At 50.3% G+C, this 26,080-nt stretch overlaps 1 protein-coding gene across 3 annotated transcripts; it reads left to right on the forward strand.

Annotated features, from left to right (window-relative positions):
* The first annotated feature begins 1,749 nt into the window (after positions 1-1,749).
* LOC115103012 (vacuolar protein sorting-associated protein 4B-like) lies at positions 1,750-14,800 on the forward strand. Of its 3 annotated transcripts, XM_029623560.2 has the most exons (13): positions 1,750-1,914; positions 3,094-3,205; positions 6,508-6,608; positions 8,140-8,251; positions 8,633-8,783; positions 8,885-8,943; positions 10,380-10,499; positions 10,761-10,917; positions 11,140-11,288; positions 11,400-11,481; positions 11,763-11,982; positions 12,695-12,835; positions 12,963-14,800. In XM_029623560.2, exons 1-13 carry the CDS (start codon positions 1,894-1,896, stop codon positions 13,062-13,064), a joined length of 1,527 nt encoding a protein of 508 aa, XP_029479420.1. In that variant the 5' UTR covers positions 1,750-1,893; the 3' UTR covers positions 13,065-14,800. The 3 variants fall into 3 exon arrangements, with proteins under 3 accessions (XP_029479420.1, XP_064861769.1, XP_029479422.1); XM_065005697.1 differs by lacking the exons at positions 1,750-1,914; positions 3,094-3,205 and having other exon boundaries at positions 4,916-6,608; XM_029623562.2 differs by lacking the exons at positions 1,750-1,914; positions 3,094-3,205; positions 6,508-6,608 and adding an exon at positions 6,695-7,161.
* Positions 14,801-26,080: the final 11,280 nt, after the last annotated feature.

Raw genomic sequence — 26,080 nt, forward strand, 5'->3', positions numbered from 1 at the left:
GCTAATTTCCGATTTATACGAAATTGTTTGACTACAGGGGGAGCAAATCTGTACTTCAAATCTATGATACTCCCCCACTTAACATACATGGGCCCAAGCTTGCTGTACAACATTAAAACCTATTCAGTCTGTCTACAAACAAGCTCTCAAAGTGCTTGATAGGAAGCCCAATAGCCATCATCACTGTTACATCCTCAGAAAGCATGAGCTCCTGAGTTGGGAAAATCTTGTGCAATACACCGACGCATGTCTTGTATTCGAGATCCTAAATGGCCTGGCTCCCCCTCCACTCAGTATTTTTGTTAAACAGAAAACCCAAACATATGGCAGCAGATCTACAAGGTCTGCCTTGAGAGGTGACTGTATAGTTCCCCTAAGGAAAAGCACCGTGAGTAAATCCGTTTTCTCTGTGAGAGCTTCCCATGTCTGGAATACACTGCCATCAGACACACATAACTGCACCACATATCACACTTTCACAAAATGCATGAAGACATGGCTAAAGGTCAATCAGATTTGTGAACATAATCCCTAGCTGTGTAATGCCGCTTTCCATGTTGTCTGTTGTCTATAGCTTGTGAGGTGTGGAAACACTTTGTTGCTTTTATGAATTTTGTCTTGCTGCTTTTTGTCCTATGTTGCTCTGTCTGTATGCTATGTCTTGCTTGTCCTATGTTACTCTGCGTATGCTCACTGCTCAATGATTGTCTATATTGTAATTGTTTTTAATAACCTGCCCAGGGACTGCAATTGAAAATAAGCTGGCTGGCTAAAACAGACACTTTCACTGAAACGTTGATTAATGTGCACTGTCCCTATAAAAAAAAATCTAAAATCAAACTCAAAAGTAATTTTAATTGCTAAAATATACTTAAGTATCAAAAGTAAAAGTATAAATCATTTATAAATCCGTATATTAAACAAACCAGACAGCACCATTTTCTTGATTTTTTAAATTTAGGGATAGCCAGGGGCACACTCCAACATTCAGACATAATTTACAAACGAAGCACGTGTGTTTAGTGAGTCCGCCAGATCAGAAGCAGTAGGGATGACCAGGGATAAGTGCATGAATTGGACCATTTTCCTGTCCTGCTAAGCATTAAAATGAAACAAGTACTTTTGGGTGTCCGGGAAAATGTATAGATTAAAAAGTACATTATTTTCTTTAGGAATGTAGTGAAGTAAAAGTAAAAGCTGTCAAAAATATAAATAATAAAGTAAAGTACAGATACAACCAAAAAACTACTTAAGTAGTACTTTAAAGTATTTTTACTTAAGTACTTTACACCACTGCTTACTACATTCCTTTACCCTGGCACTTTATTTGGATTTGATGTAGACTTTTCTCTCTGTTTTATCCCCTCTAGGGGAGTTTTAAACTTCCTCTTTGCATGAAACTTCCTCTTTGAGGCGGCAGGGTTGCCTAGTGGTTAGAGCGTTGGACTAGTCCCCGAGCTGACAAGGTACAAATCTGTCGTTCTGCCCCTGAACAGGCAGTTAACCCACTGTTCCTAGGCTGTCATTGAAAATAATTTTCAATTTATTTGTTCTTAACTGACTTGCCTAGTTAAATAAAGGAGAGAAAAAATGAAGGACAGATACAGGTGAAGGTTAATAATGTTAGCCTATTATCCTACTGTGAATGTTTTTCTGGGCTGTTGACTATACTTGCATAACAAGTTTGTCATTATGACTCACAGGCAGGCGGGTCTCAGTCCTCAGCATTGTTGTCATTCTTTTCAACAGGAAAGTCTCTCAGACGCATGTGTGCTGTGACGAGCCTGTGAGATAAGCAACAAGTTAATGGCTCTGTGGGTAAACGAAACAGAAAAATCAAGGTTCTCAGACTGTGTTGGTTCTCAGTACCAACTGACTGCCTGAAAACTTCCAATGGAGCCAACAAATATACAGGTAAAGTGACTGACTATTAATGTAAATAGCACTTTATCTTGGTAGACACATCTATGCTTTCCTGTAAACGAGTAATGTATGTTTATGGGCCTATGAGTTTGATTCCACTTGTCAGAGTGAGACTGTCAAGCCGTCTTGGGGCTAGTGTCATCATAGAACTGTAGTCAAGCGTGTGTTTCTTGTATTAGTGCTGTGTTGTCACTTTTGAGAAGCTGATCAACTTGTTTACTTACATTCAAACAAACTAAAATAGTACAGTATGTTATAAAGAGAAGGTCTATTGTGAATTTGTACTGTACGTGCAATCGCTACACTACAGCTATTGGTTTCATTAACAAAGATGAGCTCCCACATTTGAGATAAATCTGCTGGACAACAGCTTGTTCCAGAGCCAAATAAAGCCATTGTGAGCCACTTAAAATAGTGTTTCACTTTAACACAGCTAAGAGAAATTCAGTAGTGGCTTGTCATGCTGATGCTCCATCTCCATGTATTCCATGATCTAATCAGAGCATAAGAATGCTATGAGTCTGTCTTGTCAGGTAGCCTAAAGGTTAAGAACATTGGGCGAGTAACAGCAAGGTCACTAGATAGAATACCCAAGGCAACTAGGTGAAAAATCTGTTGATGTGCCCTTGGGCAAGGCACTTAACCAAACTTGCTCTGGATAAGAGCATCTGCTAAATGACAAACATGTCTCACTCAAATGAAGCAATGAATGTAGACATAATAGGAGACTATGTGATGAACAGTGACAGTGAATGATGCTGTGACTGAGTAGCAGCAGTGCCCAACTCCTCCTACTTTCTTCTGCCACACTCCTCCCTCTCTCCTACACTTTTCTGCCCAACTCATCCCTCTCTCTCCCACTCCTTTCTGCCCAACTCATCCCTCTCTCTCCCACTCCTTTCTGCCCAACTCATCCCTCTCTCTCCTACACTTTTCTGCACAACTCATCCCTCTCTCTCCCACTCCTTTCTGCCCAAATCATCCCTCTCTCCCACTCCTTTCTACCCAACTCATCTCTCTCCTACAATTTTCTGCCCAACTCATCCCTCTCTCTCCCACTCCTTTCTGCCCAACTCATCCCTCTCTCTCCTACACTTTTCTGCCCAACTCATCCCTCTCTCTCTTCCACTCCTTTCTGCCCAACTCATCCCTCCCACACTCTCATTTCAGAAAGCTATAGCTGTAGCACAGAAAGCCTCCCAGGAGGACCAGGCTGGGAACTACACAGAGGCTATCAAATCTTACCAACATGCTGTCAAGTACTTCCTGCACATTGTAAAACGTATGTAACCATCACTCCTGAAGAAATGGACCAAATGTCATACGGACAGGACATGTAATTCAGTAGCCGCAGAATTGTAATGGGATCTGATGCTACAAACCCGTTTCAGCATGGCTAGTATAAAGTTCAGCAAGGAATCTTTCAACTAACCTGTTCTTGGCAATACTTTCTTAATTCTCGATTTGGAAGAATAGTATTTTATAAATGTCCGTATCCAGTTGCATGTGGTTCTCAAAAAAACAGAGAAAAATCGGAAAGATATTAAATACACATTTTGTATTGCTAAACTTTACACTAGCCAAGATGTGAGGGGTATGGAGCATCACATATGGTAATTTGGGGCAACTAGACCCCCTTTAGCAAAATGTCTAACTGCTGACACAAAAAAAAAATCTTAGTTTGGTTCAAATTTGGCATGTGGATGTTGGCCATGAAGGACGGGGCAAACAAACTATGAAGGAATATAAATGGCTACAGTTGACACATTTCTTTTTATTTAATAAATAAATCAAAGGGGCATCCAGCTATCAGGAAGGAGGCAAGATCAGGTGGGAACATTCTAGCCAGTGATCTTTTGTAGAAAAATATATCAATACAACCGTAACAACCTAAGCATTATAAAACTTATATTCAATCAAATAAGCCTCACCTATCAAATTAGCAATTCACTTTCACCTTGACCAAATTCAACACTCTCTCATTGCTCCCCAAACAAAAACACTTCACTTGGTCTGCTTAACTCTATAACGCTTAATCTGCGTGAACAGATTGTGGGCGGAGTCGACCCTCTCACTTTGCCTCTTCCTCTCTGTTGTCAGTCAGTGTCCCACCTGGGAGAGCCGTGAGGCTGCTGGATTGTTTGGTGGCCATGAGGCTTTTCAATTGATTTTGAGTCTTTAGTTTGAGCGTGCTTTTTTGTAGTTTAATTTATTATATATTTATTTTGGGTCGAATACTAATCTGCTTGGACTGGCTGACCATGGAAGTCATGACTGTGTTGGCCCTGGACTAGTCTGATTAATCAGGCTGTAATACACAATTCATTTGTATATACAGCCTGAAACTAACGGCTGGAAATCATGTAAATGTTCCTTACAAGCCAGAATGTTGAATAAAATTACATTTAAACGTACTTTACCGGTTGTCTGTGGGGTTTGTACTTCAGCTGCTCAACATTTTTGACAAAATTAGGATAAACAATACTTTTCTGTGGATATTTTATCTCAAATTTCAAGCAGATGAAGGACAAACCGCACATACAACTGGTAGAGTATGTTTAAATGTAATTGTATTCAACATTCTGGCTTTTAAGGTTGCGGTCTCCTTGGGTGGCAGGTAGCCTAGCGGTTAAAAGCGTTGGGCCAGTAACTGAAAGGTTGCTGGTTTGAATCCTGGAGTTGACTAGGTGAAAAATCTGTCAATGTGCCCTTGAGCAAGACACTTAACCCTAATTGTTCTTGTAAGTTGCTCTGGATAAGAGTGTCTGCTAAATTACTAAAATGTCATGTACATTCATTGCATACGCTTACTTCTCACCTTTATTTTCTAATCAGGTTACAGGCCATGTAGCTTGGCCTAAAAGGCTCTGAATGGTCAATCCGATCGCTGCTGTGGCCGTACAGCACATTTACTACGATGTGGCCTCCGCATAAGTCAGAGCATTCATCCTTCACGGAGCAGAGCTGTTGTCAAGAAAGGTAGTTTGTGTTTATACAAGGACCTCCCGCCCCCACCTACTGTCAACCAATCATGTCAATGCAAAGCGATACAGAGCCCTCCGCGAAGATACAAAATTTGAGCGGCACACGGCGATGCGGCACAGAGCTCCAATTCCCTCTGTACGGAGCCTCCTGATTGCTTTGGTGGAGCAGGCAGAAATGGGCTTTAAGACCCAAGGCATGACAAGTGCAGCAAAATCAGTAGGCTAGTTATTGGTTTCGTAACACTTTATTAAAAACGGATTACAATGTTTCTCTCTAAGCAATTTGATTATTTATCTTTAGGCTCCCCTAATATATATCTATAACATTTATAGATCTAACTTCATTGGATTAAGCATAACTTTTTCTTATTTGTGAAATATTAGATCAATTTACCTCAATCATTTTGTTGGAGTGATTTTATTAGACAGATTACATTTTTAGCTGAGCAAGAGTAGTGGTAGGCACGAAACGTGGCGATGCTTTCAAATTATGTAGGCAACGCCACGCACATTTACGTGGCAAAGGCACGCATGTGTACATGCATGTGAGGCATTCATGTAACCGAAGCCTGCAAGAGTTTACATGGTTTCAAATCAAATCGTATGTACCAGGTGATAGAAATGTAAACGGCAGAACCAACACTAAAAGAAGTCGGGTAAACAATACGTTCTTGTGGGTGTATTTTGTCTCAAATTTCATGCTGCTGAAGGACCGACCGCACAGACAACCGGTATAAATTCAAATGTTATTTTATTCAACATTCTGACAATGTTGCATTGCTATGTTTCGGACTGTACAAGCAGAGGTGTAGGCTACATAACCAATGAATTGGCTGAAACCTCCTTTACATGCTAAAGACTATACAAACATCTAGAAGCAGACTATCATAACATAATATTAACAGGCCTTTCTCAAGCAGACCGGTAGGTGCATTTTCAACACGAGAGACAGGCTCATAGCCATGGGAAGTAGGGTTGCTGAGGGTCCTGCAGCACCCCTTGATAAATCTAAATAAAATATTTTAAAATGATTATACATTAACAAAATGACAGAAGACTCTGGGGAAAAAAGAGGTACACACTTCTCAAGCATCCTCGGGTGGGCACGCAAGGACCTGTAGGAGCAGAGCTCGAGAAGGGCCAACATGAAGTCAACAAAGTATCCAAATTAATTTTACAAACTGAAGAAAATAATTTAGCTGGAGATTCAAAAATAACTGGAGACGTTGCTAGCCATAAGGGGAGTATTTAGCAGCAGTAGCCTGCACAGAGAAGAAGGATGGATATTGCCATGTCAGTGATTACCATGTGATGTGCAGCCTACCCCTTTGCCTGTCTACCCAAACTCCTTGCTCTGGGAGAAGGTTGCAATTGTGGCAGCAATTCGGATCGTTCCTGCACGTAGGTATTCCAGCATCTGCAGGAACCCCTCTTTATACTTATATTGGTCCATTTTTAAGCAAGGATTGCAGTCTCAGCCTGAAGTATTTAGCGAACAAAGAACAGTGGAAGAATTCCGTTTGAGTCATCAGGCAAACCGAAACTATGGTCTCTACAATAACCTGTGTCACCGTCAACAACTTAAAACTCCCCTCCTCAGGTGAACCACAGGGTAAAGAGGGCAACCAGAAGATCAGGGAAAAGTGTAAACTGTACCTGGACAGAGTGGAAGAACTACAGGAGTATATCGAAAATAAAGAGGTAATTAGACAGTGGAACATTCTATAAACAATGTATGCTAAAATGTCGGTCATTAACGTTGTCCAATGCATATATTCAATTATATTCCTAATTCTATGGTCCGATGTAAATGCCAGTGTAGGCCTAAACCTATGTCAGCCTAATTGGATTGACCTTTTTCCATTAATCTGCCTGGCAACTCTATGGAGGTAAGGATATAGCTGATAGGAGATGTGCACTCTGCATATCCTTCACATGTCAGCATGATCCTAACCCTACACATTTGACATTTCATCCCTCTACAATATTGTATTGCCACCCAGAGATGGGTGCGTCTATGAATGACGCGGACATTTCCCGGTCACGTGAGAATTCTAAGAGAATCAACTCTGTGTCTGATAACGCGGAAGTGTATTATTTTGTATTTATTAATGTATAGTTATTCAACGATCTAATAAAAGGCTTGGATATCGACTTTGCCGGGCTGCAATTTAAGTATTAACAAATAAAGGGCCTGTTCGTTTCATTTTTATTTTTTACAAGTAATCATATGGCTGCCAACAACAATTTACAGGTAAATTGGGAAAGCTAACGTCGGCTAGCTTACAGTAGCTAGTAGTTAGCAAAAAGACAAACCACCCAGTTAGCATGGCACTAGTTAGCGAACGTTTGCGAGCTAACTATTATTTGTAGATCTACTGTGATTATTTTTTTCTAAGTGTCGTTAGCTAAATGATTGTTATCTATCTGGCTACGGTAATACGCTAACTTGTTAGCTAGGACGCTAGTTAGCGGAATTGTTGTTTTTTGTTGCTTCGAGGTCGCCAACTTGAAAGGACAGCAGTTAATGTTGACAGTAGTCACTATCAGGTTATTTTAAGCCTGATTGAAGATGGTTAGTTAACATCAACTTACTTTGATAGCTGTCTCGTCTTGGCCTTGTTGCAAAGTTGACCGGTTCATTTTTAGTTCTAAATGTGCTCCCCTCCGCAACAAGGCCAAGACGAGACAATCCGAAATTTGAATAGCAACCAAGTACCTTGATAATGTTAGGAACTAACTACCATTAGCTAGCTATCTGTCTAATCACAAAGCTAGTTTCGTGAGCTGATTGTTGATATAGCTAACGTTAGCTAAACTTACTGTCTGAATATGTTAATTAACTAGTTAATCGGATTAGCCTATTTGATTTAGTCATGTCTTCCCTGTCAGTCAAACTTTTTGTAGGAAGTGAAATTGCAACATACTCTCTTACAGGTGGCCGGTCACATTTTGAGCTATGTATGTGCCATGTAGTACTTCATGGAACATGTACATACACAACTGTAGCTCTACATAAAGCCTTGCATATGGGGTCAATGTTTTTGATAGATAGGAACAGTTACTGTACTTGCTTCAGTAATTAGAACTACGTGCTTGTGTTATGCCATTGCATCGAAGAGTTATTTAATTGTGATTGACCAGATCAAACTTATCTTGCAGCGAATCCTTTCAATTTGTTTTTACTGTTGTCTTTGTTTTCATTCATAATGTTCTCATCCCTGTTTTTCAGAAAGCCATAGATCTGGCCAGCAAGGCGGCCCAGGAGGATAAAGCTCAGAATTACGACGAGGCCCTGCGTTTATACCAACAAGCTGTTCAGTACTTCCTACACGTAGTGAAATGTATGCTTTAAGACAACGGGATATTTGCATAATGCTCTTTTCTCTTTTAGGGTTGTAATAGTCTCTGGTTTGTTCAATCCATTGGTTTGTGTGGAGTTGTTTATCACCACCTCTGTCTCATATAGGCTAATGGGGACATTTTAGAATCTCACTACAAGTAGTGACCTGTCAAAGGTATCTGGGCAACTATTGGAACCTATCAGATTAATCTGTCCAGTGTCTACTTCTACTTATCAGCAGAATGCATCATTTTTTTCCATTTCACAGAATGTCATAGTCTAGCGGAGTTTACTGTAATTGTGATTTATTCATGCATTTTCTAAATAAAAACAGATTCTTCATATGGTATTTAATAGAATTCGTCCATTTCTCTCCTGCCAGATGAATCCCAGGGCGACAAAGCCAAACAGAGCATCAGGGCCAAGTGTGCCGAGTACCTGGACAGAGCAGAGAAGCTCAAAGAATACCTAAAGAAGAAAGAGAAGGCTCCACCTGCCAAGCCTGTGAAGGAGTCCCAAGCCGATGACAAAGGGTGTGTGCAGGAGCAGGCTTTATGTGTGAGAAGGGTTTAGCCTGTTATACAGTGTGATTTGGAATGTGATGAGTCAACCTATTTGGATTATTATTGTGCAGGAATGAGAGCGATGAAGGAGACAACCTAGAAAAAAAGAAGTTTCAGAACCAACTTTCAGGTTAGTTATCACTTACATACTGTGGTAGTTTCACTTTGTATCACAACACATACTATAGAATTGTGACAAAGGTTATTTGGCTCATTTCCACTTTACTTTCAGTTTTCCCATATCCTGTTGAGATGTCTAACTCGTTTACATTGGCTTTTGAAAGTATTCAACCCCCATGGCATTTTTCCTTTTTTTTTGCCATACAACCTGGAATTAAAATGTATTTTGGGGGGTTGTATCATTTGATTTACACAACATGCCTACCACTTTGAAGATGCAAAATATTTTCTGTGGAACTGGACAAAAACAACAGAACTTGAGTGTGCCTAACTATATTCACCCCCCTCTCAAAGTCAATACTTTGTAGAGCCACCTTTTGCAGTAATTACAGCTGCAAGTCTCTTGGGGTATGTCTCTGAGCTTGGCACATCTAGCCACTGGGATTTTTGCCCATTCTTCAAGGCAAAACCACTCCTGCTCCTTCAAGTTGGATGGGTTCTGCTGATGTACAGCAATCTAAGTCCTACCACAGATTCTCAATTGGATTGAGGTCTGGGCTTTGAGGGATAACTTCTTCAGGGTTATCTTTGGTCTCTTTGTTGCCTCTGATTAATGCCCTCCTTGCCTGGTCTGTGAGTTTTGGTGGGCGACCCTCTCTTATCAGGTTTGTTGTGGTGCCATATCCTTTTCATTTCTTTATAGTGGCACTCTGTGGGATGTATAACCCAACCCTGAGCTGTACTTCTTCACAACTTTGACCTGTTTGGAGAGCTCCTTGGTCTTCATAGTGCCGTTGTAGACACTGGGGCCTTTCAGAACAGGTGTAACTATACACTGAGATCATGTGACACTTAGATTGCACACAGGTGGACTTTATTTAACTAATTATGTGACTTCTGAAGGTAATTGGTTGCACCAGATCTTATTTTTATTTTATTTTTTACCTTTATTTAACTAGGCAAGTCAGTTAAGAACAAATTCTTATTTTCAATGACGGCCTAGGAACAGTGGGTTAACTGCCTGTTCAGGGGCGGAACGACAGATTTGTACCATGTCAGCTCGGGGATATGAACTTGCAACCTTTCGGTTACTAGCACAACCCTCTAACCACTAGGCTACCCTGCCGCTCCAACTATTTCGGGGCTTCATAGCAAAGGGGGTGAATACATATGCAGGCACCACTTCTGTTTTTTTAGAATTTTTTTGAAACAAGTAATTTTTTTCATTTCACTTCACCTATTTTGTGTATTTCCATGACATGAAATCCACATAAAAATCAATTCAAATGACATGTTGTAATGCAACAAAAATAGGAAAAATGCCAAAGGGGGTGAATACTTTTGCAAGGCACTGTAATTATTAGATTTTCACATGAAGGTGACTGATCATTTTCCTTCACTGTAAAATGATTTGTATGTTCCCATCATACTGGATGTGTTTTTCAGGGGCTATCGTTATGGAAAAGCCAAACATCAAGTGGAATGATGTTGCCGGATTAGAGGGAGCCAAAGAGGCCCTGAAGGAAGCTGTTATTTTGCCAATCAAATTCCCACATCTTTTCACAGGTAACGTAGTGTTACTGCCTCAGATCGCCACAGAATTAATGAGGAAAGAACCATTTTGAATGTATGAAAAACATGCTGAAACCTCCACTGTTGGAACATTTGATCAGCCTTAGGAATATACTGAAAATAAATGAATCCATTCATTCTTGTATAGTATACAGTCATTTGGTTATTACCCTTCATTCATTTGTTAATGAAAAGCTTAGTCTATTTCTGCCCCAATGTTATTCACGACCTCTCCCAACAACCTCTGTCTGTCAGGCAAAAGAACGCCGTGGAGGGGGATCCTACTCTTCGGTCCTCCTGGAACAGGAAAGTCCTACCTGGCTAAAGCTGTGGCCACAGAGGCTAACAACTCCACCTTCTTTTCCATCTCCTCATCTGACCTGGTATCCAAGTGGCTGGGAGAGAGTGAAAAGTGAGATTTTACTCTTCATCCAGGGAAACATGCGGGATTAATTGTGGAGAGACGTAAAGTCCAATGCTGCTGTTTTAATCTGTTTGTAATTTAGACCTAATATTAAGCCTAGTCCTGGACTAAATAGCTAATTGAATAGAGATGATTTTAGTCCAGTATTAGGTTTAATCTGTGTCCCGGATACTGCTCACCTTGATGTTGATGCTCCTTTCTCCTCTCCAGGTTGGTAAAGAACTTGTTCACCCTTGCACGGGAGCACAAGCCCTCCATCATCTTCATAGATGAGATAGACTCGCTGTGCGGCTCCAGGAGTGAGAATGAGAGTGAGGCAGCTCGCCGCATCAAGACAGAGTTCCTGGTTCAGATGCAGGGTGAGAGAGCCAGAAAACGATATGTATCTGGATATTATAGTGGACTGTATTGGTGTTTTGCTCATATTAAGTGAAAATGGTTGTAAATTGTTAATGAGAATTTTCCCACAGGGGTTGGGAATGACAACGATGGTGTACTGGTGCTCGGGGCCACCAACATCCCTTGGACGTTGGACTCTGCTATCAGAAGACGGTAATGTCACATTCTTACACTGGCTTAGCCTACCACCTCAACAGTGAACACAAATAACTTGTCCTTTATGATTCTTGACTGTGACACCAAAGCCATAAAAATGTATGATCACTTTTACCACTCAGCTTGAACGTGATTGGTGATAGAAGAAGCACTGCTTCTTCGCTTTTTGTTGCTGCTCAGACCTACCCTGTAGATGTCTTCTTCTTCCTGTGGATGTATTCTTCTTCCTGTAGAGTATGTGTGATACATTCAGTACAACTCATCTTTAATTATCTCAGGTTTGAGAAGAGGATCTACATCCCCCTGCCCGAGGAACACGCCCGCACCTTCATGTTCAAGCTCCACCTGGGCGCCACCCCCACCAGCCTCAACGACTCTGACTTTGTCACCCTGGGAAAGAAGACAGACGGGTACTCAGGGGCTGACGTCAGCGTCATCGTCAGAGACGCGCTTATGCAACCAGTCAGAAAAGTTCAGTCAGCCACTCACTTCAAGCGGGTACGTCTCCATAATGACGACCATTGAATAACGTTGTCTATTTATTTTTCAGTGATAATCCCTATATCAAATTTTATTTGTCACATGCTTCGTAAACAAACCGGTGTAGACTAACAGGGAAATTCTTACTTACGGGCCCTTCCCAACAACACGGTGAGGAAAAAAATATAAATCATAGAAAAATAATAACACAAGGAATGAATACACAATGAGTAACAATAACATGGCTATATACACCGGGTACCAGTACCGAGTCCATGTGCAGGGGTACGAGGTGATTGAGGTAGGGATAGATCATAAACAGTAGCAGCAGCATATGTGCTGAGTGAAAAGAGGGTCCATGCAGATAGTCGGGGTAGCTATTGGTTAACTATTAAGCAGTGTTATGGCCTGGGGTTAGAAGCTGCTCAGGGTCCTGTTGGTTCCAGACTTGATGCATCAGTACCGCTTGCCGTGCTGTAGCAGAGAGAACAGTCAGACTTGGGTGGCTGGAGTCTTTGACGCTTTTTAGGGCCTCTGACACCGCCTGGTATAGAGGTCCTGGATGGCAGGGAGCTCTGCCCCAGTGCCGTACGCACTACCCTCTGTAGTGCCTTGCAGTGGGATGCCAAGCATTTGCCATACCAAGTGGTGACGCAGCCAGTCAAGATGCTCTCAATGGTGCAGCTGTTGAGTTTAATTTGTAACACTGCAAATTACATTGTTATTGAAGGTACGAGGGCCATCGAGAGACAACCCCGACATCAAGGTAGATGACCTTTTGACCCCTTGCTCTCCAGGAGACCCGAATGGCATCGAGATGACATGGATGGAAGTCCCTGGGGAAAAGCTATGTGAGCCAGTTGTTTGTATGGTGAGTGTAAAAAAATGTATTAATATTATTCAGTTATCCGTTTCCCCGACTCAATGGTAATCTGTTTCTGGGAAAACAAGACGGTTGAATAACCTTTTGATCATGTCTCTCTTTTTATTCTTCGCAGTCTGATATGCTGAGATCCCTGACCAGCACAAAGCCAACAGTCAATGATCAGGATTTGGACAAACTGAGAAAATTCACAGAGGACTTTGGACAGGAGGGCTAAATTGGGTCATTTTAGCCAAACCAAAGCAAATATTATTGATTGTCAAGTGTTCCTTCTCTCCTCTCCGTCTTTTTCCCACTCTCCCCCCCAGGCTCTGTTGGCTTATCACATGACTGCTCTACTAATAGAAATATAATTACTAGAACGGACCTCTCCATTTAAGTAATCTATTTCTTTGGCTCGACTGAGCTTGGTCCATTGGCCACAAGGGGTTAAACAAAGACGGGTATTTTCTTAGATGCTCCCCATGTCCAAAGGATTATGGATCTCTTCACATGTCTGAGGTAGACTAGATTGGTGAATGGAAAGCTACATGGCAAGTAGGAGCATTGGTGCAGCACCTTGGGCTGAATCCTAATATGTAAACAATGCTCAACTCGAGCATTTGCATACATCATGCTTTGAAGTCAATGGGAGTTTGATCTGGAAGTTGCCGATACAAGCATGTTAACAAAATTAGCATGCTTCTCTTTGTATAGAGTGCTTATTTAACTTGCCCAATAAATATCTGCGCTAATTTTCCAATTACCCATCCAATTTCCTTCAATCAAATTGCACTTCACTTTTCAGTGTGAGCACCGATATATTCCTCTTCTTTTTGTACAGGATATTTTTCAAATATTATTGGTGGAATTTATGACGGTCTCAAGGTGATGAGAATTACATGGGTTTGGATACTTGAAGCACAGCAAATGTACAGGTGTAGGATCTTAATTTGATCACTCTGTTGCTGCAGGAAATGCAAACTTCTGGTATATTCAAGGTTTAAAAATACTTCTCAAGTTTGTAATTTCCACTTTAAAATGTCAGACTTGATTTGCCCTAAGGAAAAATGTATCAACACCTGTTGTTGCAGGATTATTTTCCTGCTCTGAAGAACTGGTCATATTAAGATCCTGCATCTGTATGTCATTCTACATACAGACATTTGTGGGGCTTCGGCTACGGTTAGAATAATTTACACACTCTGGATGGAAGTTGGTTTGGGACATATTTTATATGTACATTTGTTTTTCCCCTCCAGAAGAAAGGCTACTCTGTTCATTGTCATCAAACTGTCAGGATCATCAACGTTACTGGACCAGAAAAACCTTTATAATATAGTCACGGATTCAATACTTTTTTTCCCCCCTGACCATCCACACACTCTACATGTAACCCCTTTGCTGATCTTCCTAACAAGAACTAGAAAGAGATGATGCTGTACTGAGATCCAGTCAAACTGTCTAACAGTGTTGAAACAACGCGACTGATATGTTGGTGTGAATGGAATTTTGTGGGTAGCCTGAAATGGACATTTTAGGCACAAAAGAACACCGTCATGGCATCATGTCCTTTTTGTTATTGCATTGGAATGCAGTTCCAAGCAGGTACTTGGTTATTACCTTTTAAGATGTGGCCATTTTAAGTGGCAATGCACACCATGTGCCTTCTAAACAAGTAGCAAGATCATATACATTGTTTTTTTGTTTCATTTTTTTTATTTGGAAGTTGATATCCAGTAAGACACAGCTATATTGTGTATTTTGTCATTGATGCTATGAAATATATATTTGCACATTTCATGTAAACTGGCTTTTAGAGGTTGTTTCAAGGTGTTGGGTACGTCTTTGGTGTGGTCTTCACTTTACTGTAGAAGATGTCTTGTAGAGAATGATACAGTATATCAGCGAGTGGAAATGTCCTCAGAATTCCTCTGCCGTGCATATGTAAATAAAAGTCATATTAAGATTTGACATATTTGTAAAGTATTGTCTCAAGTTCCAGGTTGAGGAATCTTCACGAATGTCAATCTCTCACTTGACAACAATAAGGAGGATATAACTATTCTTTATTGTCAGGTCATCCTTCTCACCCCCCCCCCCTTAAAAGATTTAGATGCACTATTGTAAAGTGGCTGCTCCACTGGATGTCATAAGGTGAATGCACCAATTTGTAAGTCGCTCTGGATAAGAGCGTCTGCTAAATGACTTAAATGTAAATGTTAAATGATGTAGGTATAATAAGTTTGCCAGTAGCGGTGCATGGGTAAATACACAGGGGAAGCTAAGCCAGAAGAAAAGCCATATTACAACCTGTGTTGTGATAATTGAGTTGTTTGCTCTATAACCTGTTACTTCATATGCCTTGACACAGTGATATACAGCGTATTCAAACCCCTTCACCTTTTCCACAGGATAGCCTAGTTGTTACTAGGGTAGCCTAGTGGTTGGACTAGTAACCGGAAGGTTGCAAGTTCAAATCCCCAAGCTGACAAGGTACAAATCTGTCGTTCTGCCCCTGAACAGGCAGTTAACCCACTGTTCCTAGGCCGTCATTGAAAATAAGAATTTGTTCTTAACTGACTTGCCTAGTTAAATAAAGGGGGAGGAGAGGCACGGGGGGGGGAGGGGGGAGGCACAGGGGAGGGGGAGAAGCACAGGGGGGAGAGGCACAGGGGAGGGGGAGAGGCACAGGGGGGAGGCATGGGGGGGGAGAGGCACAGGGGGGGGGGAGGCGAGGGGAGGGGGAGAGGCAGGCACATACTCAGTCACAAGACACGTGCCTGGCTGCAAAAGTGCATTGTGAGTGACGTCAGCAGCAGGCCCTGAGCCCATGCCCAGGCAGCAGCAGGCCAACAGAAATTTCAGCAAATTTCAAATCATTGTTGGCTGACTGCAGATAGGCACGGGGGGAGAGGCACAGGGGGTGGGGGGGGGAGAGAGGCACAGGGGGGGGGCAGAGAGGCACAAGGGAAGGGGGAGAGGCACAGGGGGGGGGAGAGGCACAGGGGAGGGGGAGAGGCACAGGGGCGGAGAGAGGAACAGGGGGGCAGGGGGAGAGGCACGGGGGAGGGGGAGAGGCACGGGGGGAGGGGGAGAGGCACAGGGGGGGGAGAGGCACAGGGGGGGAGAGGCACAGGGGGGGGGAGAGGCACAGGGGAGGGGGAGAGGCACAGGGGGGAGAGGGGGGCACGGGGGAGGGGGGAGAGGCACAGGGGGAGGGGGAGAGGCACAGGGGGGTGGGGGGAGAGGCACAGGGGAGGGGGAGAGGCACAGGGGGGGGGGGAGAGGCACAGGGGAGGGGGAGAGGCACAGGGGGGGGGACAGGGGAGGGGGAGAGGCACAGGGGAGGGGGAGGGGGAGAGGCACAGGGGAGGGGGAGGGCACAGGGGGTGGGGGGAGAGGCACAGGGGGGGGAGAGGCACAGGGGGAGGGGGAGAGGCACAGGGGGAGTTGGCTGAGGCACAGGGGAGGGGGGAGAGGCACAGGGGGGAGAGGCACAGGGGAGGGAGAGGCACAGGAGGGGGGAGAGGCACAGGAGGGGGAGAGGACAGGGGGGAGAGGCACAGGAGGGGGGGGAGAGGCACAGGGGGAGAGGCACAGGGGGAGAGAGGCACAGGGGAGGGGAGAGGCACAGGGGGGGAGAGAGGGCACAGGGGGAGGGGGAGAGGCACAGGGGGGGAGGGAGGGGGAGAGAGGCACAGGGGGGGGAGGCACAGGGGGAGAGAGGCACAGGGGAGGGGGAGAGGCACAGGGGAGGGGGAGAGGCACAGGGGGGAGAGAGGCACAGGGGAGGGGGTAGAGGCACAGGGGGAGAGGCACAGGGGGGGAGAGGCACAGGGGGAGGGGGAGAGGCACAGGAGGGGGAGAGGCACAGGGGGGGGGGAGAGGCACAGGGGGAGAGAGGCACAGGGGAGGGGGAGAGGCACAGGGGGGGAGAGGCACAGAGGGGGAGAGAGGCACAGGGGGGGGGGGAGAGAGGCACAGGGGAGGGGAGAGGGAGGGGAGAGGCACACATACTCAGTCACAAGACACGTGCCTGGCTGCAAAAGACACGTGCCTGGCTGCAAAAGTGGTGGGAGGGGGAAGAGGCACGGGGGAGGGGAGAGGCACAGGGGGGGGGAGAGGCACAGGGGGGCAGGGGGGAAAGGAGAGGCACAGGGGGAGAGGCACAGGGGGGGGGGAGGCACAGGGGGGGAGAGGGGGGGGAGAGGCACAGGGGAGGGGGAGGCACAGGGGGGGAGAGGCACAGGGGGGGAGGGCACAGGGGAGGGGGAGGAGGCACAGGGGGGGGGGGGGGGGGAGGCACAGGGGAGGGGGAGAGGCACAGGGGAGGGGGAGAGGCACAGGGGGTGGGGGGGAGAGAGCACAGGGGGGGAGGGGGAGGCACAGGGGGGGTTGAGAGGCACAGGGGAGGGGGCGAGGCACAGGGGGGAGAGAGGCACAGGGGAGGGGGGAGAGGCACAGGGGGGGGAGAGGCACAGGGGGGGGAGAGGCACAGGGGAGGGGGAGAGGTACAGGGGAGGGGGAGAGGCACAGGGGGAGGGGGGGAGAGGCACAGGGGGAGAGAGGCACAGGGGGAGGGGGGGGAGAGGCACAGGGGAGGGGGAGGGAGGGGGAGGGGGGAGAGGCACAGGGGAGGGGGAGAGGCACCGGGAGGGGGAGAGGCACAGGGGGGGCAAGAGGCACGGGGAGGGGGCAAGAGGCACGGGGGAGGGGGAGAGGCACAGGGGGGGAGAGGCACAGGGGGTTGGCTGACTGCAGATAGGGGGGGAGAGGCACAGGGGGGGGGGGGAGAGGCACAGGGGAGGGGAGTGAGGCACAGGGGAGGGGGAGAGGCACAGGGGGAGAGAGGCACAGGGGGGGGGAGAGAGCACAGGGGGGAGGCACAGGGGAGGGGAGAGCACAGGGGAGGGGGAGAGGCACAGGGGAGGGGAGAGGCACAGGGGGAGGGGGGGGAGAGGCACAGGGAGGGGGGAGGGCACAGGGGGTGGGTTGAGAGGCACAGGGGGAGGGGGCGAGGCACAGGGGGAGAGAGAGGCACAGGGGAGGGGGAGGCACAGGGGGAGAGGCACAGGGGGAGAGAGGCACAGGGGGGAGGGGGAGGGGGAGGCACAGGGGAGGGGGAGAGGCACAGGGGGTGGGGGAGAGGGCACAGGGGGAGAGGCACAGGGGGGAGGGGAGAGGCACAGGGGAGGGGAGAGGAGGCACAGGGGGGGAGAGGGCACAGGGGACGGGGGAGAGGCACAGGGGGCACAGGGGGAGAGGCACAGGGGGAGAGGGCACAGGTGGGAGAGAGGCAGGCAGGGGGGGGGAGAGGCACAGGGGAGGGAGAGAGGCACAGGGGAGGGGGGGAGAGGCACAGGGGGCGAGAGAGGCACAGGGGAGGGGGAGAGGCACAGGGGGGAGGAGGGGGGAGAGGCACAGGGGGGGGAGAGGCACAGGGGAGGGGGAGAGAGGCACAGGGGAGGGGGAGAGGCACAGGGGAGGGGGGAGAGGCACAGGGGGGCAGAGAGGCACAGGGGGGGAGAGAGGCACAGGGGGGGGGGGAGAGGCACAGGGGGAGAGGCACAGGGGGGAGGGGGGAGAGGCACAGGGGAGGGGGAGAGGCACAGGGGAGGGGGAGAGGCACAGGGGAGAGAGGCACAGGGGAGGGGGAGAGGCACAGGGGGTGGGGGGAGAGGCACAGGGGAGGGGGAGAGGCACAGGGGGGGGCACAGGGGAGGGGAGAGGCACAGGGGAGGGGGGAGAGGCACAGGGGAGGGGGGGAGAGGCACAGGGGAGGGGGAGAGGCACAGGGGGGAGAGGCACAGGGGGGGGGGGAGAGGCACAGGGGGGGGGAGAGGCACAGGGGGGGGAGAGAGGCACAGGGGAGGGGGAGAGGCACAGGGGGAGAGAGGCACAGGGGAGGGGGAGAGGCACAGGAGGGGGGAGAGGCACAGGAGGGGGAGAGGCACAGGGGGAGAGGCACAGGGGGAGAGAGGCACAGGGGAGGGGGAGAGGCACAGGGGGGGAGAGAGGCACAGGGGGGAGAGAGGCACAGGGGGGGAGAGAGGCACAGGGGAGGGGGGGGGGGAGAGGCACAGGGGAGGGGGAGGGGAGGGGGGAGGCACACATACTCAGTCACAAGACACGTGCCTGGCTGCAAAGACACGTGCCTGGCTGCAAAGTGCATTGTGAGGACGTCAGCAGGGGGCCCTGAGCCCATGCCCAGGGAGCAGAGGCCAACAGAAATTTCAGCAAATTTCAAATCATTGTTGGCTGACTGCAGATAGGCACGGGGGAGAGGCACGGGGGGAAGAGGCACAGGGGAGAGGCACAGGGGGGGAGAGAGGCAAAAGGGAGGGGGAGAGGGCACAGGGGAGGGGGAGAGGCACAGGGGGGGGGAGGGGGAGGCACAGGGGGAGGGGGAGAGGCACAGGGGGGAGAGGCACGGGGGAGGGGGAGAGGCACAGGGGGTGGGGGAGAGGCACAGGGGAGGGGGAGAGGCACAGGGGAGGGGGAGAGGCACAGGGGGTGGGGGAGAGGCACAGGGGGGGGGAGAGGCACAGGGGAGGGGGAGAGGCACAGGGGGAGGGGGCACAGGGGGAGCGAGGCACAGGGGGGGGGGGAGGCACAGGGGAGGGGGAGAGGCACAGGGGGGAGAGGCACAGGGGGGGAGAGAGGCACAGGGGAGGGGGAGAGGCACAGGGGGAGGGGGGGGAGAGGCACAGGGGGGGGGGAGAGGCACAGGGGGAGGGGGAGAGGCACAGGGGGTGGGGGAGAGGCACAGGGGGGAGGGAAAGGGACGGGGGGGGGGAGAGGCACAGAGGGTGGGGGGAGGCACAGGGGAGGGGGAGAGGCACAGGGGGGGGAGAGGCACAGGGGAGGGGGAGAGGCACAGGGGGGAAAGGGACGGGGGAGGGGGAGAGGCACAGAGGGTGGGGGAGAGGCACAGGGGAAGGGGGAGAGGCACAGGGGGAGAGAGCCACAGGGGAGGGGGAGAGGCACAGGGGAGGGGGGGAGAGGCACGGGGGGAGAGAGGCACAGGGGAGGGGGGAGAGGCACAGGGGGTGGGGGGAGAGGCACAGGGGGGGGGGAGAGGGCACAGGGGGGGGAGAGAGGCACAGGGGAGGGGGGGGAGAGGCACAGGGGAGGGGGAGAGAGGCACAGGGGGGGGGAGAGGCACAGGGGGGGGAGAGGCACAGGGGAGGGGGAGAGGCACAGGGGGGAGAGAGGCACAGGGGGGGGAGGGGGGGGAGGCACAGGGGAGGGGGAGAGGCACAGGGGAGAGGCACGGGGGGAGGGGGAGGCACAGAGGGGGGGGGGAGAGGCACAGGGGGGGGGGAGAGGCACAGGGGGGGGGGGAGGGCACAGGGGAGGGGGGAGGCACAGGGGGTGGGGAGAGGCACAGGGGGAGGGGGAGAGGCACAGGGGAGGGGGAGAGGCACAGGGGGGGGGAGAGGCACAGGGGGAGAGGCACAGGGGAGGGGGAGAGGCACAGGGGGTGGGGGGAGAGGCACAGGGGGGAGAGGCACAGGGGGAGGGGGCAGGGGACAGGGGAGGGGGAGAGGCACAGGGGGAGAGAGGCACAGGGGGAGAGAGGCACAGGGGGGTGGGGGAGAGGCACAGGGGGAGGGGGGGGAGAGGCACAGGGGAGGGGGGCAGAGGCACAGGGGGGAGAGGCACAGGGGGGGAGAGGCACAGGGGGGGGACGGGGGAGAGGCACAGGGGAGGGGGAGAGGCACAGGGGGGAGAGAGGCACAGGGGGGGGGGGAGAGGCACAGGGGGGAGAGAGGCACAGGGGGGAGAGGCACAGGGGAGGGGGAGAGGCACAGGGGAGGGGGAGAGCACAGGGGGGAGAGGCACAGGGGGTGGGGGGAGAGGCACAGGGGAGGGGGAGAGGCACAGGGGGAGAGAGGCACGGGGAGGGGGGAGGGGGGGGAGGGGGGAGAGAGGCACAGGGGAGGGGGGGGAGGCACAGGGGGAGGGGGAGAGGCACAGGGGGTGGGTTGGGGAGGCACAGGGGAGGGGGAGAGGCACAGGGGGAGGAGGCACAGGGGGAGGGGAGAGGCACAGGGGAGGGGGAGAGGCACAGGGGGTGGGGGAGACAGGGGAGGGGGAGAGGGGGGGGGGCAGGGGGAGGGCACAGGGGGGGGGAGGCACAGGGGGGGGAGGCACAGGGGGAGAGGCACAGGGGGTGGGGGGAGAGGCACAGGGGGAGAGGCACAGGTGGGGGGAGGAGGCACAGGGGGGGGGAGAGGCACAGGGGGAGAGAGGCACAGGGGGAGGGGGAGGGGGCACAGGGGGGGGGGAGAGGCACAGGAGGGGGGGAGAGAGGCACAGGGGAGGGGGGAGGGGGCACAGGGGGGTGGGGGGGGGGGAGAGGCACAGGGGGTGGGGGGAGAGGCACAGGGGAGGGGGGGGGAGAGGCACAGGGGGGAGGCACAGGGGGGGAGAGGAGGCACAGGGGGGGAGGCACAGGGGAGGGGGAGAGTCACAAGACACGTGCCTGGCTGCAAAAGTGCATTGTGAGTGACGTCAGCAGGGAGGCGGGGAGGGGGGATGCCCAGACAGGGAGCAGGCCAACAGAAATTTCAGCAAATTTGAAATCATTGTTGGGGACTGCAGATAGGCACGGGGGGAGAGGCACGGGGGGGGGAGGCACAGGGGGGGGGAGAGAGGCACAAGGGAGGGGGGCAGAGAGGCACAGGGGTGGGGGGGAGAGGCACAGGGGAGGGGGGGAGAGGCACAGGGGGAGGGGGAGAGGCACGGGGGGGGGAGAGGCACAGGGGGTGGGGGGGAGGGGAGAGGCACAGGGGGTGGGGGAGAGGCACAGGGGAGGGGGGGGAGAGGCACAGGGGGGAGAGGGGGGAGAGGCACAGGGGAGGGGGAGAGGCACAGGGGGGAGGGAGAGGCACAGGGGGTGGGGGAGAGGCACAGGGGAGGGGGGGGAGAGGCACAGGGGGAGGGGGAGAGGGGGGAGGGGGGGGGAGAGGCACAGGGGGGAGGCACAGGGGGAGAGAGGCACAGGGGAGGGGGAGAGGCACAGGGGGGCAATGGGGGGGCACAGGGGGTGGGGGGGAGAGGCACAGGGGAGGGGGGGAGAGGCACAGGGGGGGGGGGAGAGGCACAGGGGGGAGAGGGGGGGGGCACAGGGAGGGAGGGGGGAGAGGGGGGACATACTCAGTCACAAGACACGGCCTGGCTGCAAAAGTGCATTGTGAGTGACGTCAGCAGCAGGGGCTGAGCCCATGCCCAGACAGGCACAGGCCAACAGAAATTTCAGCAAATTTCAAATCATTGTTGGCTGACTGCAGATAGAGGCACGGGGGGAGAGGCACGGGGGGGGAGGCACAGGGGGAGAGAGGCACAAGGGAGGGGGAGAGGCACAGGGGAGGGGGAGAGGCACAGGGGGAGGGGGGAGAGGCACGGGGAGGGGGAGAGGCACAGGGGGGTGGGGGAGAGTCACAGGGGGGGGAGAGGCACAGGGGAGGGGGAGAGGCACAGGGGGGAGAGGGGAGGCACAGGGGAGGGGGAGAGGCACAGGGAGGGGGAGAGGCACAGGGGGTGGGGGGGGAGAGGCACAGGGGGAGGGGGAGAGGCACAGGGGGAGGGGGGGGAGGCACAGGGGAGGGGGGAGAGGCGGGGAGGCACAGGGGAGGGGGAGAGGCACAGGGGGAGAGGCACAGGGGGGGGGAGAGAGGCACAGGGGGGGGGAGAGGCACAGGGGGGGGAGAGGCACAGGGGAGGGGGGGGGAGAGGCACAGGGGGTGGGGGGGGAGAGAGGCACATGGGAGGGGGAGAGGCACAGGGGGGAGAGGCACAGGGGGAGAGGCACAGGGGAGGGGGAGAGGCACAGGGGGTGGGGGAGAGGCACAGGGGGAGAGAGGCACAGGGGAGGGGGAGAGGCACAGTGGGGGAGAGAGGCACAGGGGTGGAGAGAGGCACAGGGGAGGGGGAGAGAGGCACAGGGGAGGGGGGGAGAGGCACAGGGGAGGGGGAGAGGCACAGGGGGAGAGAGGCACGGGGGAGGGGAGAGGGCACAGGGGGGAGAGGCACAGGGAGGGGGAGAGAGGCACAAGGGAGGGGGAGAGGGCACAGGGGAGGGGGGGAGGCACAGGGGGGGGCACAGAGGGGGAGAGGGGGAGGCACAGGGAGGGAGGGGAGGGAGAGGCACACATACTCAGTCACAAGACACGTGCCTGGCTGCAAAAGTGCATTGTGAGTGACGTCAGCAGCAGGCGTTGAGCCCATGCCCAGGCAGCAGCAGGCCAACAGAAATTTCAGCAAATTTCAAATCATTGTTGGCTGACTGCAGATAGGCACGGGGGGGCAACACTGCTCACTTGAACACAGTGCATCTACTACCATCTTGATATCTTAACTCTGGAAAGACTCCACCACTAGAATCCACCGAGAAAAGGCCATTACAATATCCTACTGGTCCTCAACTACCTCCATTATAACATCCAAAATGTCATCCTTAGTTTGATTTGATTAGGCACAATAAATGCTGGGATTTCTGGCTGGTCTATTAGCAGGGGTATTTCTTTACGTTGTGGTTGTCTATTCATATGTATGCTGTCACTGTTATATTATTAATAAAAACCCTACCCTGCCCCCCTTCCTCCTGAGAAGTGATCAGCAGTCATACCACACTCTGAGCCCACCCACCACCTGATCATCCTGTCCTCTGAAAGAAAGGAGACAGGAAACTGTGGAAATGTATATATTTGCATAGCAAGTCGGTCATACCAGTTCCGGATCTCCTCTCTGACACCAGCCTGAAACATGTGACCTCACAGTATACCTACAGTCTGAGCCGAATGCTTAAGAACTATTAGAGAAGAATCAACACACTTCACAATCACCACTATAATATAAAACATTGTAATTTATATATATAATATATAAAACAATGAGCAGACAGCTGTGAATATCAGAACAAATAAACATGGTAATATCCTGAATGTGTAGCTTATAGAGACACACAGGAAGTGTGGTGTAGAGAGAGCTCCATGACTACACCCAGAAAACCCCTACAGTCTCCCAATAATGACCCACTGTTAAGTTGCTGCTGTGTGTGTGTGTGTGTGTGTGTGTGTGTGTGTGTGTGTGTGTGTGTGTGTGTGTGTGTGTGTGTGTGTGTGTGTGTGTGTGTGAGAGAAAAAAAAAATGTGAGTTCTGTCTGAGGAGAACAGGGCAGGTGAGGCTACAGAAATGTGTCTGTTATTCAGCTGACTGCTCTTCCCCTTTTCAACTGAGTCAGTCCAGCTTGGACAAAACTTTTCTCAGAAACAGATAGTACATGTGGTTTCCATGGACACAGAGTTGTACAGCTCCTTGGAAATGTCACTAAACTGTTTAGTAAAATAGGAGGTTCTAGATCCCAATGCGGTCCCTCTAACACCAGTCTGAAACATGAGACCTGACAGTACCTACTGCTCATTGCAGTGCAATAAGTGGGCTGCTCTACTTGCCCATTGTTGGGTTCTAGCTTAAAATACACTTATTCACGTTACCATACTAGACCTTATTGGTGCTTTACATGTATAAGGAATGTATATGTTGGGGCCAATGGAGGGTGGATAACAACTAGGTGTATGGACAGTTACTGACTGACACAATGGAGTGCAGAAAGTTTACATTATGTCAAAACATGCTATTGATAAATGTCATGGCTCGTAAAGAGGGAGGCACAGGGCAACAGTCTTGTTTCAGTCACTGATAAGGTAGGACAGTCGTAGAGTAGTGAGGAGCGAGGAATTCGGCCCAAGGTCAGGTCAGATGAAGTGAGAAGGAACAGTCCTATTGCGCACACACACTTCGACTCCCAGGAAGGTTCTAGCATCAGGCAGGGCCATGACTACACCAGTGAGAGGAACCCATTAAGTAGCAACAGAGATGTATTGGCTGTCTCGATGTGCAAGGAGTTGACTCCACCTAGTCCGAGGGTATAAATACAGAGCATTCAGAAAGTATTCAGACCCCTTGACTTTTCCCACATGTTACGTTACAGCCTTATTCTAAAATTGATTAAATAAATAAAATTCTCATCAATCTACACACAATACCCTATAATGACAAATGTATAAAAATAAAAACATACCTTATTTACATAAGTATTCAGACCCTTTGCTATGAGTCCCGAAATTGAGCTCAGGTGCATCCTGTTTCCTTTGATCATTCTTGAGATGTTTCTACAACTTGATTGGCGTTCACCTGTGGTAAATTCAATTGATTGGACATGATTGGGGGGGGGGACGGGACTGGGAGACTAGTCAGGATCTAGGGAATGATTAGTAAAGGGACTTAATACTTATTTAAATGTGATATTTTCAGTGTATTTTTAAAATAAAATTGCAAACATTTCTAAAAACCTTTTTTTGCTTTGTCGTTATGGGGTATTGTGTGTGAATTGATAAGGGGAGAAAAACATTGAATCAATTTTAGAATAAGGCTGTAACGTAACAAAATGTGGAAAAAGTCCAGGGGTCTGAGTCATTTCCAATGCAGCTGTGACCCAGTAGGTGAATAAACTTGGTTTGAGCTTTTTGCTAGTCCTCCGTTTGAGTTTCTACTCAGTTTGTTCAGAACCTAACACCATTCAGATAAGTCAGTCCTGCTTGGACAAAACATTTCTTAGAAACAGACAGTATATCGGACCAGTTCTGTGAAGTACACTGAATATTATACAGTCCTTCCAGGATACTGCGATTCTGCGGTAGCATAATTCAATGCAGAATCAACCAATCAGTGCATAATATGCAAGAGCTTGCAATTTTGACCAATCCCTGCACTTTTAGCACAAAGGGGTCCAATCAAAAGCGGGTTTGACCAATTACTGCACTGTTACCTTTGAAAAAGGCCCAATCCAACCACACGTCAACAAAGTTTCCCCCGGCCTGTCAGCATATTCACGTGAGAATATGATGGCTGATAGGCAGTACAATGAACAGCAATCAATCTCATTTGCCAATAAAAAAGCAGCTAAACACTGTGCAAAACCATTTCCAAATGTTTTACATTAAAGTAGGGGGGGGGGGATTGTTTTGCACTCCGTCCAACTTTGTGCTGGAACACAAGAGAAAGTCGACAATCAACAGTCACTTCGAATCAGAAAAGCATATGAGAATATCAGAACATTTCCCACATCAGAGGCAGAGCACCATGACTGAAGTGGTAGCAGGGAACACGTGGCAAAGCTCTGAAAGAACAATAAAACATATATCCTTACTGTAAAACTCTTACAGATGAGTCAGAACAAGACTA

The sequence above is a fragment of the Oncorhynchus nerka genome, linkage group LG20 (genome assembly GCF_034236695.1).
Source record: "Oncorhynchus nerka isolate Pitt River linkage group LG20, Oner_Uvic_2.0, whole genome shotgun sequence".
NCBI lineage: Eukaryota > Metazoa > Chordata > Actinopteri > Salmoniformes > Salmonidae > Oncorhynchus > Oncorhynchus nerka.